This window comes from Lycorma delicatula, chromosome 7 (assembly GCF_047948215.1).
Source record: "Lycorma delicatula isolate Av1 chromosome 7, ASM4794821v1, whole genome shotgun sequence".
Taxonomy (NCBI): Eukaryota; Metazoa; Arthropoda; class Insecta; order Hemiptera; family Fulgoridae; genus Lycorma; species Lycorma delicatula.
Window position 1 is genome coordinate 6,231,827 of NC_134461.1, and position 12,981 is coordinate 6,244,807.

A 12,981-nucleotide genomic window follows, 5' to 3' on the forward strand; every position below is an offset into this window, starting at 1 on the left:
TACTAAATTAGGGAAGTAATACATTATATTTAAAATGTACATTTAAATTATGCTAAAAAAATTACAGTTGTACTATTTGCTGCAAAATGTAGTACTAGCAAAATAGTTTAACATTGGGGATGGTAAGTATTTTAATTTTTATTGTTTTAATTTTCACATAAAACATGACGTAGAGATCTCTGCAATAGAACTAAGGTAGAAGAAAAGTGCGAGAAATTAATATTTCTAAGTGATATGTTCCGCTGATAGACTACTTTTTTTTATACATCATATTTTACTGTCTTTATATTTTGTTTGTTACAAATTTAAAAGATCTTCATTGAAATGAATGATTTTATTTCATTGTTAATTTACTTATCCACTATCTTTTATTTTTGATAATTTTTTCTCAATCTACTCTTAGAAAGTTTGTTTTTAATAATTTCCTTATCTATATGTTTTCTTCTCTGAAATTGTTTCCTCTGCTTCAAATCTGGAGGCTTCATGTCATTCCTCTTATATGCTCTTCAGATTCATTTTTTGTTATTGTTGTAACAATATTACCTAAATAATTTGACTATTCTTTTATTTTATATGTTGTTTTTAGGAACAGAAATTTCGTCACATTGGGCCACAACATTTGGTTGAAATATGTCAAAGGATTGGCCCATTATTGGATAAGGAGATTCCACCTTGTATATCCGGTTTATCATCATTATTAGGTTCTGGAAGACAATCCATTATGAGGACACATAAAGGTATGCAAAGATAATAATGTTTTGCCAATTATTATGTGTCCAGCACAAAATGCTATTGAATCTGTTATTGTTAAAAGGGGATATGTTGCAAAACATAAATTTTACATGAATCAAAAAAATACTTTCTAAAATATTTATTTATTTAATATATTTAGCATTTTTACTCTAGACTGTTTTGTAAGTTATACTTATTTGTATCTTAATAATAAAATGTTTATTTAATAAACTTTTGCTACTAAAAAAATAAAAAATGCATATACTCCCTTTTAACTATAAAATTTGCAAGATTTTTAAGTGTTTAGGTAATTAATTAAATACAAAGTAGCACAAAAATGTGAATGTGAAGAATTTTATAAAATAAAAACAAATCAATTTTTAAAATAACTGTAGGCCTAAACTAATATCAGTTTTTAATCATCATGTTCACTATCTTCATTTGCCTGTTCTGTTGATTTAATTTCTGTTTCTAGCCCATGTCTGTAAAGTGTTGTAGAATTCGTAGCCTATGACTTATTGTGACAGAGTAGCAAAGTCATCAAGTTTCTTACCATTTATTGGCACTTTTCTGGATGGATAAGCTGTAATCCTTTAACGTGTTAGTTATGCAGGTAACTGTGACCCCCTGTCTGCGTGGGTTTTTTTAAAAATAAAAGTACAGAAACGAGCATGTTAGTTGAATTTACTTTATTTTAACTTCTACTTAAGATAAGTATATAATATTTCAAACTGAAATAGTAAACATTATGATTATTAAATGTTTTAGCATGAAAAAGGAGGTGTACAGTTAGCTTAAAAGGTTTTGTTAGTGTGACAGATCTCAGAACATTGATATACGCACGAGACAGCTTCACAGATAGGATACCGGTAGGAAGAATACTTCCTTTTATCATTTTTATAGCAAACGCATCTCTTTTGTGGATTGGCTCTTTTACCTATCTTTTACCTGGAATTATCTTTGGGAAATGTCAGTCAATACAGATGGGGAAGATTTGATTGTTAGCTGTGCAAAACATGTTTTTTGTTCTTACAGTGTTGTTGACAAGTTCACTGATTAGAGATAATCTAAATGACACATGTCTTACTGTTTGGAAGTCTTCTTCCAAATTATATAAGAATTTAAAATTTTAATATTTATTAATCTTTTAAAAAGTTTCATCTATCACTTTTTCTCATGTTTGTGTTCAATAGGATAACACTGTAACTGTTTGTCACGTACATCTACACCTGCCATGTACTTGTTATAACGAAAAACAATAAATGGTTTCATTTCAGTTTCTTTTGTGTGCTTGTTAAGTCTTTTTTACAAATTCCACATTATGATATGTGGATGTGAATGAAACTAATCGTTTTTCACGCCAATTGAGGATGGACACATCACCAAAATATATTGCACACAATTCACTTTTCACTAATTTTTTGTGGTATTATATTCTTCTCAGATTAAGTGTACCAAACAGTTTGTATTTTTTATGTTTTCATAAATGGACTAAATTAGGCTGTTTTACTATTGTCCATCTACTGTGTAATTTTTACCCAAAAGTGTTACTGTAAATGTGAGGACTACACTTTGAGATTTAGTGAGCCCATCAGAGATTAGATTTGAATCAAACTGCATATCTTTTCCAGTATACATAATGAAGGATCATGTGTAACCAGTTGTTGATTTACAAACTTCAAATATTTTCATGCCAAATTTTGCTGCCTTCTTAGGCATGTACTGGTGAAAAAGACAACAAGCCTTTCCATAAAAGCAAAGATTCATCAATGCAGATATCCTTCAATAGAATATTGGCTTCTTGAAACTTATTGTTATGGTGAGAAATTACAGATGAATTTTGGTCCATTAAAATTTTCTACTTGTTTATTGTCATTGAAATGAAGAAATTTTGACAGCAACTCATCACGTGACATGATTGAAGAAAAAATTTTGCTTTCCAGTAATGGGTTTTTGAAAAATAGGATCTGAAAGTTGGTTTATTGGATATGCCTGTGAGAATGAACATAGATATTAGTAGATATGTATCATCATTGATGCAGCCAGACCATTTCCATTGTGAGAACAATGTGAACAACATACCCAACTTTGCTCTCTGTTGCTGAGCATATCTATTTGTTTCCTGAACAATCATATTTATAATAGTCTCATAAAAAAAGGATTCTTGAAAGTCTGAAAAATGCTATTGAAATCTATCTGTGGTCCAGCATTATAAACAATAAAATCTTTTCTACCTTACCCTGATAATTTTCCATCCCCTCCCAAACAACAGTATTTCCCTCGTAATCTCTTGGAAACTTAAGCCCCAAGTTATTACTAAGTGACTTGTAATGCATCTCCAGAAAATAAATCAGTCATTCTATTAAAAATTTCATCTTGTAGGTCTTCTGCATTACCAGAACCATTATGCATTATTTTACCAAATTCATCCTCATGATCAGTCTCATCTAATGTAGCAATATCTAAATGCATAACCTTGCTACTTCATTATCAATCATATAAGCACTATTTTCTGCTGTGTTTCAACTTTTCTACTGCAAAAAATATCTCTAAAACACAAGTTGAAAACAACAAATCAAGTGCATATAAATTCACAAAAAAAATTTACCAATAACTCTTTATGCAACCAAAATCACAATTGCAAAGGAGAAAGGAATGTCCTCTTACTGAAAAATAATGTTTAGTGTTACTGAAAAATAATGTTTAGTGTTATTAAACGTTTCACTGTCATATAAGTTCGTAAAAGACCTAGTCGCAGAACAGTTTTTATTTTATCTTAACAGCCATCACTGAACAGAATAAGATGCTTTACTTCATCTGGAACTTCTGATTTGATGTAATTTAAATTAAAAGAGCATACTGCATTTGGAGTCTTGTTCCCTTGTCCCACCTGATAACAATATAGTTTAGCCTTGTTGGTCTTTGTGTGTACAAAACACCATAACTGACTCAAATAAAATACTTCTTGGACTGGTATCACACGAATAGGTAGATTTTGCATAAAATCGAAGGCCAATATGGCTGTGTTTTGCCTAGGTTTTTCTTAAGTTCTTTCATCGTCGAATAACATTTTTTTGTCCTATGCTTGTGTATTATCATACCCGCAGCAACTGTTCTTTTAGCAATATTCTTCAGACAAGAGTTTCTCATATTTACTGAAAGGTGTTTGCAAATAGAACAAACATCTACTTGAGGCCCAAAAGAATAGTCAAAATGTTCTTTAATACGTTCTGCGGCAGATAAAATAGGGAACTTAACTACCTTGCTGTACGGGCAACTATGATACCATATAGTAATTACCCACTATGTGTTACGGTGCATATTGCCCTGTCCAGAGGTTTTGTACTGTGCATGTAGTTTTTATACAGATTTACTCTATATGCTGAACTGTTTGACCTTGGATTTTCATTCAGAATACATTTCTGCCGTACCGCGTATCACATTGATTTTTAATCGGTTTCGGACAATTTTATTTCCTTTTCATATATTTTTGTTACAAGTTGTTCAATAAATTATTTAATTAAACATTCATAATATTACTTAATTGTAAATTAAATTAATTGTGTTATGTCATCTAATCCATTACTCACTGTTTTGATTTGTCAACTTATTTTATTCCTAAATGAAATATATGATGAAATATTTTTGTTATCATATTTGAAATATTTTAGAAAACATCCATTCAAATTTACATTTTAATAATATAAACATTAGACGAACATAGAATTTATTTTCAGATAATTGGGTCTGAATTACTCCACATAAAATGTTATGCGTTTACTTGTAAACATCATCAAAATTAATAAATTGATTTTTTTTTACTTAATTACGAATAGATGCTAAATAAGAGTATATATAAAAGAACTCTTTCAACTAGAGTTAGTTCACATATTTTCTGAGAGATATTGTACACTATAAAATAATTAAAAAAAAATATTCTTTGTTATAAAGAAAAATAAAATATTCATTACATACATCATGTTATGTGCTGTAACACAGTCGGTTACTTTTGCCAGGTTACTTTTTACGGTTACTTTTGCCAGGGTTCAAGAATGAATTCTTGTAGACTTCATTTAGATAACCCCAATTGGAGAGTTATGAAATCTTGTGTTCATATGTATGAGATGAGTTTAAGAAATTACAGAGGCTGTTCAAAAAGTAATGATAAAAATTCTCCACAGAAAAAAATAGTTATTCAGTCTTCCAAATCTACATTCTCATTTTCAAAGTAACATCCTCGGCTCTAATATTTTTCCCACTGTTCCTGCCACTTTTTAAACATGAATGCTGGACCATCTTTCATGAGCTTCTCGCAGTGCACCTCCACAGCTTTGATCTCGTAATTGGTCTTCAATTTTCATACCCTGAGTGGAAACTTGACTTCATGGAGCAGCCAGAAGTCACAAGGGGCTAAATCTGGACTGTAAGGTGGGTGGGGTACAGTTGCGATGCCACAAGCATTCAAGATTGGCGCAAAAGACACATTCCATTAATGATTTCACTTGATATAAAGAATGCCTTTGGCTCAATCAGTTGTCACTTGAGTCACATAGTTGAGTTGAGTCACATAAACAGGGCAATGGTCACAAAGGGATTGAGCCATTATATACGTAGGCAAATTGAGGACTATCTATCTTTCCGATAGAAGATGTTTGATTGAAGCCCAGGAAGGAAGAATTCATTTTGAGTGCACGGTGGGGTGCCAACAGGGATCGGTCCTGGGGCCGCTGCTATGGTTGCTAGTTATAGATGATTTCCTGCACAGAATGTTCCCTGCTGGAGTTGAGGTTTTGGCATATGCAGATGATCTCGCGGTACTAGTTGAGGGCAGTACGGTAATTGAGGTCCAAGAGAGGGTGAATGCGGCCACTCATATCATTAATGAGTGGATGATTTCTAGGGGTCTGCAGTTGTCATTGGAAAAATGTAGGTTTATCGCCTTCACTGGAAGAAGAGTACGGGATCCAATTACTATTTTCATCAATGGTAAAGTTATAGAAGAGGTGCATAGTTTGAAATACTTAGGAGTTACCTTCCAGAGGAGTTTTAGATACACTGACCATATAAGTAACATATGTAGGAAGGCTGAAGCAATGGTAAAGAGTCTTAACATTATAATGACAATACAGAATGCCCCTAGAGTATCAAAACGCAGATTGTTGCTGTCAACGATAGTATCCTCGTTGATGTATGCTGTTCCCGCATGGAGTCACGCTATGGATATCAGGCGTAACAAGGAGAAGTTAGCGAGGGTGCATAGGAGAGGGCTCCTAGGTGTGGTGGCCGCATATAGGACAGTGTCCTATGAAGCCCTTTGTGTTCTCGCCGGAGTACTGCCGATAGACCTCATCGCGAGATATAGAGTCGAAAGATAGAGGGGCAGAGCAGATCAAGAGGCCAAGGATGAAGTCAATACTACCTGGCAGGAGAGGTGGACTAATAGCGGTGTAGGTCGCTGGACAAGACAACCCATCCCGGAGATCGAGCCATGGATAACAAGAGGTTTTGGGGAGATGGATCACTTTTTAACGCAATTTTTCACCAGGCATGGCTCATTTAATAATTACTTAAATAAAGTAGGAAGGAGAACAGAGGCAATCTGCATGTATTGCGAAGAGATCGACGATGCAGAACATACTTTCTTAATATGTGAAAGATGGGCCGCCCTCACATTTGACATGGCGATCGATGGGATAACTCCCGAAGCTATAGTACCTTTTATAACTAGTCGGGAATCCAACTGGAAGAAAATAGCGTGTTACACCAGACAGATCTTATTACAGAAAAACATCGACGAAAGGAGACAGGGTTTTTGATTTAGGTTAGGGAAGGGAGGACAGCCTCAGCGGGGAGGGCCGGCATGCCGAGGTGTGTCGGTTCCAATGAGCCGCTGGGGACTCCTGAGGATATAGTTTAGGGAATAATAAAACACAAGATATAGAGAAAAGACCTCGACACTCCAGGTATGGCGTGGTATCTGAAAGAGGCATATAAAATAAAAGATTACTCTCAAAAAGAGCTACCGGTAGGCTGACCTGCCATGCCAGTATATAGCTGGTAGGTGGGAAGGCCTTTCTTTCTTTCTTTTTCCTGTTTAGCCTCCGGTAACTACCGTTAGATAATTCTTCAGAGGATGAATGAGGATGATATGTATGAGTGTAAATGAAGTGTAGTCTTGTACATTCTCAGTTCGACCATTCCTGAGATGTGTGGTTAATTGAAACCCAACCACCAAAGAACACCGGTATCCACGTTCTAGTATTCAAATCCATGTAAAAATATCTGGCTTTACTAGGACTTGAACGCTGTAACGTTTGACTTACAAATCAGCTGATTTGGGAAGACGCGTTAACCACTAGACCAACCCGGTGGGTTAGGTGGGAAGGCCTATTTGAGTATAAAGACACTCCCCTGGGTGGCGTAATACCAACAAGTCGGTCCAGCCCAGGGGAGCTGAGAGAGGAAAAAAAAAACCATTCAAGAAATCAACTACAGCGTGTGATGTGGGGCATCACATACTGTAGCATTGTCATGATACAGTAAAATTTCATCATTGTTCTTGTGCGGGTGTTTTTTTTCTGAAAATGATGCAATATCATGATCAAAACTGATTTATAATAATCTGCTATGACCATCTGGCCTTGAGGGATAGCATGTTGGTACAAAAAACCCTTGAAGTTGAAGAAGATTATCATCATAACCTTATCAGCACTGTGATTCAAATTTGCTTTTTTCAGAGGTGGCGACCACCCATTTTCATTGAGAACACTTGTTGTTTCAGTTTCAGATCATAGTGATTCATAGAAGATTATGGTTATGATTCGATTCATTTCTTCATTTGCTTCCCCACCAAACCACGATAACAGGTCTTGACAAACGAAGACATGATGTTGCATTTGGTCTGGTGTGGGCAGGCACAGGCCCCATCTGCAAGACAGGTTGCATGGCGAAGTCAAAATCAAAAATGTCCTGCCAACTGAAATGTTTAGACATACAGCAAGCTCCCTAATGGCGGATGATGTGGCAGCTGTGTTCTTATAACCTTGGTGCAAGACGTTGAAGTGCGCCCCTTGTGTGGCTTGATGGCGATGCTCTCTCTATCTCTTGAACGCTTTATTCCACCTGTAGAAGGTCACCTGGTTCATAACATCTTCACCATAGACCATAGTTAATAATTCATACACTTTTTTTTGTGCTTCTTGAGTTTCAGTAAAAATTTCACATTACAATGTTGCTCTAACGTTTTATTCATACTGGACATGGTAGGTGAATATCTAACACACATTACGCGAATCATCATATACATCCACTCACTGCATCGATTGACTTGAAACTAATCGTTATAGATGGCTAAAAGAATGGGCTACACGATGGTATGCAGTATTACCACCCTTCACAACACATTTTCCCTGAGGGTCACTATTGTCATTACCTTTTGAACAGTCCTTGCAATAGTAAGAAATCTCTAATATCTTTTTTGTAGTTTGATGTGCAACAAGTCTTTTCACCTGATAACCTTCTTATCTGTCTGTGTGTTGTTTATGCCAGTCGATTGGTATTTTATATCGCTGTTTCTCCATTTAAAACTTGTTTTCATTGTTAAAGGTATCTGTCTATCTGAATTTAATCTATAATTTCAGTTCTGTTTTTAATTATTCTTGGTACCAGGGAAAAGAATTCTTATACTACTCTATAAGAATAAATTTTGGTTAATTATTTCAGTAAGATTTTTTACATATTTTATTTTGAGTCATATGCCATAATTATGTGATGTATTTATTGCTCATTAACCATCAGCAGATTGATTTAATAATATTTTTTAGTGATAGTCTGCCAAATAACCAAGTTTATTTTTGTAAGTCCATTTGTTAAAAGTGATTTTAGGTTTAGATCTTATACTGTTGATCAAGTACCTTTTGTTATAAGCTTAAAGTCAGTAAATACCCTGATGTAAATGGGCTAAATAAATGCTTGCTTGGATAGAATTCCCATTAATGATATTTCTGCTACCCACAAAACAAAATTTCTGGTTTTATTAAATGACTGTTTTTCCTAGGATAATCAAATTGATTTCGTTTTAAGAAAATCAAGCCTTAGTGTTATCCTCTAAGTTGCCTTAATATAGCATTAAGCTCGTCATCATTACTAAGTATTTATTATGCCTACTTGTATTCTTATATAATTTTGTCTCTTGAGGCTCTTGCTAAATGTCAGAACAAGTTTTTACAATATCGGGCTGTTAGATCATTACCTGGGACATTTAATATGAATCATGCAGATCTGTATTTAGAAAATTAAATATGTTAATTTATCTGTGCAATTGTATTTATGAATGTACAATCTTTGCTAAAAAGAATGATTACCGTACCAGACAAACGAACTGTTTTCATATAACTCAACACAATAAAAACTTCAGCCTATGAGAAAGCTTATTATGCTTCTGTTGCGATTTCTAATAAATCGCAGAACTTTTTGAAAAATCTTCCCACAATTTATTAAAAAAAAAATTCCGTTCAAAATTTAGTTTTAAAATATTTATTTTTAAAGGATTTAAAAACACTATTAACAGAAATCAGTATTACTGTGTTGATAAATTTTTAAATTATATTAATAAAAAACAAAGTTCATCTGCATCCTGTTCATTGTGTTCATAAATTTGTGCTGAAATTTTTTTCAAATGGCATTTTCTGAGTTTTGAATTATTTTATAATAATTTTTTTGTAATTTAACTTATTTACCTTTAGATTATTTCATGTATTTGTATTTCAATAATTAATAGGAGTTTAAATCAAATTCCTAGTAAGAAAGGAAGTTTTCCTACTACACTTAAAAGTATTAGGTATTACTTATCTCTAAGAATAAGGATTCTTATGATAACGAAGTGTCTAAATGTGCTGGCAGTTTCATAGCTTTTTATTTTACAGTTTGTTATCCTTTTATTCTGAAAATTATCATGTTATATTATTATTATTAATAAGTAAAGAAATTAATATATTGTTTTAGACACCTTGCCATGTTTAAGGCATTTCATATTGTTATACATGATATTTTGAGTAAATAATTGTACTTTGGCTTTGATCAAGTTCTGTCTTGAAAGTAGGTTACATTTTGTGTACTTCGGGGGCAATTTTCAAAACAGTAGTACTGTTACTGGTAGAGTTTAACAAGAATTCTCAAATGGACAACTCTTCTGTAATATTTATATTAATGACTTGTAAAGACTCTGAAATCCAAATGTGCAAAGCTTTATTTGTATGCAGATGATCTTAAGATTTAAAATTGACAATTCCAGTCAGTTGGTTCTTGTGTTACTACCCCTGAAGTTGATCAACAACAGTATGCAGCCAGGAAACTGTGCTTAAATATGGAAAAAGTGTAAGATTTAGAAATAAGCTTCTCTGATAAAAGTGTTTTGCAGAAAGAAATTAAGCCATTAAAATTCGTGGATATGTCTTATATTTGAAGGTGGACTGGATGGATCATTTCAATCGGTAACAAAATTTAAGTCGATGATACAAAGATGTCTTAGTCATCATATAAGACATCCTTAAAGTTAGAATCTCCATAGGCTTTTGAGTTACAGAGTGCTGCTATGGGGGTTAAAACAACTGTGCAAAACATTTGTTTAGGCAGTAGAAAAAAGCTGTCAGATTAATCTGAATTATGGCTCTGAGAGTTTATTATAGGCCCAGCTTACTTGGTTGAACATATTGACAGTGCTCTCTGTTATGCGCTCAAGCTTTGCTCGAATACATAATTATGCTTGATGGTGCAAAGCAAATAATGAGCTCAATCACTTTACAAGAAATAGGATTGATTGAGCTAAAAATTTATAAATTTAAATATTCATTCCAAAAGTCAGGTATTCAACACATTAATGCAGGTATTCAATACAATATTCAATATAACAACAGGTATATAATATATGGCAGTTAAGTTATTATTATTAAATAAACTATTTGTACAACAGTTAACAGTAACAATTAAACAGTTTAAAAGAACAGGTTAAAAATATTTTAATATATAATGAGGTAGAATATTCTTTTAGAAAATTTATGTTTATGCAACGGTGATAAGTGAGTTGCATTTAGTTGATGATAAACTGCATAAAATTGTACAATTTTTTTGTGATTGATTTTTGTGTATATGATATTCCTCTGAGTATATTTTTAGTGTGTTTATAAATTCCACATTTAAGCTTAATTGTAGACTTTTGTTCAAATTTTCTGTGGTAAAATAATGTTCAAGATATTAATAAATCATTACAACATCCTAGTAACTCCTTTAATATTTCACTTAGCGTGTCTGTAATCACCAAAGTCCTATTTAGAGATATTTTTTATTGACGAAAAGAGTTATTAAACAGGATTTTGTTCTAAATTGTGCAATTAACAAATACAAAATATTTATGCTTAGTAATTGGTGAGGGGGCATCATGCTGGGTGTGTGTTTTTGGTAGGTGACGACAGGAAGATATATAATTTTCAATAACATTAAGTCTTGAGTGAAAATTTTAAAGTAAGCTAATGTACGAATTAGAAGATGGTTGTATGAAAAAACTACCAAGCTTCAACCATACTGAAGCTACTAAACAACAAAGTTCCAGTATACAATAAAAATTCTGGTGTATATTTTTTAATGTTAAACATTTTTAAGTGTGACTGGTCTATGCAGTTGATCAGTTGGTTTTGTAACCAAGATGTTTTTTGAAAAATATTAAGATGAATGTTTTTATTTTTTTAATTTATCATAAATGTTTAAATCTTTTATAATTTATTTCAGATACTCAAAGGACATGGCGATCACTTACAGAATGCTCAGTGAGGAGACATCAAATGCCATTACTTAATTCAATTAACCGCAGAAATAATCATATTGGTATGTTTTTAATTTTTTTTTTATATATATTAAATTATAAAACAACCAAGATACCAAATAACTAAGATAATTTATAAAAAGTTGATAATGTTTTTGAACTTTCCTGGAATTTTCATAGGCCTTAAAATTTTTACCTTTTTTCCATAATAATGTTGAGAAATTATTATTACTCTTATCAACTTTTTATCTATAATAAAAACTTTTGTGTATTATCTTAATACACCAAATTGAAATAGTGATTGTAGATTAAAGGGGAACATACTTAGACCCTCTTCTTTAATTTTCATAATGATGAATAATCTAAAAAATATATATAATTAGTATTTAAAAGACAATTAAAAAAGAAACTTTTAATATGGTTGTAAATTTCTCCACACTATATCCCCCCCCCCAACACTACTATACAGGTGTCCCATAAGTTTCCATGTATAAAATAAATAAAAATGGTTTTCCTAAAAAAAAAAGTTTATTTTTCCTTTTAAGAGTCATTGAAATGTAAACAGGAATTTTTTAAACAGCTTTTCATATTAGATAAAATTATAAATAAATGACCATATTTTTCTTTATAGTTTCCTTCAACAGAAGTACATTTTTTCCACCAGATAGGTAGCTTCTTGATCCCCTCATAAAAAAAAAAAACAATTGGCTGCTCCAACACCCATTTGCACACATAATGCTTGACTCCGGCATCGTCCGTGAATCTTTCCTCTCCTGAAGCTTCTTTCAGTAAACCAAACATGTGGAAATCACATGGTGACAATTTTGGGCTGTATGGTGGATGTTAAAGAGATCTGCAATGAATTTTAGTGAGTTCATCATTAGTCTGAGGTGCAGCAAGCAGCTGTGCGTTTTCGTAGAGAAGGATGATGTTGTGAATCGGTTGCCAGCATAGTTTGTTGTTATAAGCACCACTGAGATCATCCAATAACAACTGGCCACATTTACCATAAGTAGTGTGCCACATTTATCATCTTTCATTCAGGAAATTAATTAGCAGCACACCTTTTGAGTCTCAAAACACAAGTTACCAGAACTTTTCCAGCTGACGGGCATTTCCTGGCCTTGATTGGTGTCCTCTCCTCAGTTTTCCACCACATCGTACTTTTTGTCTTGCTTTCCGGGGTGTAGCGGTGGACCTACATTTTGATGCAGGTCACTATACCATTCAAAAATGCCTCTCCTACTAAAAAAGTGATTCAGAAGCTATTGACAGATGTCTTTCTGGACATTTCTCTGTGCCTCAATGAGAAGGTGTACAACCCACTTCAGCAACATATCATTGTACCCAAGCATGTGTGACAACTTTGTATGCACACTCCCAATCCACTTATGATGCAATTTCAGCTATGGTTATGCAGCGGTCACCTTCCA

At 33.0% G+C, this 12,981-nt stretch overlaps 1 protein-coding gene across 5 annotated transcripts in view; it reads left to right on the top strand.

Annotated features, from left to right (window-relative positions):
* Nucleotides 1-12,981, top strand: part of BRWD3 (bromodomain and WD repeat-containing protein) — a 153,525-nt gene that overhangs the window by 3,331 nt on the left and 137,213 nt on the right. For all 5 annotated transcript variants that reach the window (XM_075371709.1, XM_075371708.1, XM_075371710.1 and 2 more), the window contains 2 exons: nucleotides 587-737; nucleotides 11,515-11,610. In XM_075371709.1, coding sequence (XP_075227824.1) covers nucleotides 587-737; nucleotides 11,515-11,610 — 247 coding nt within the window. The remainder of the gene's footprint in view (nucleotides 1-586; nucleotides 738-11,514; nucleotides 11,611-12,981) is intronic.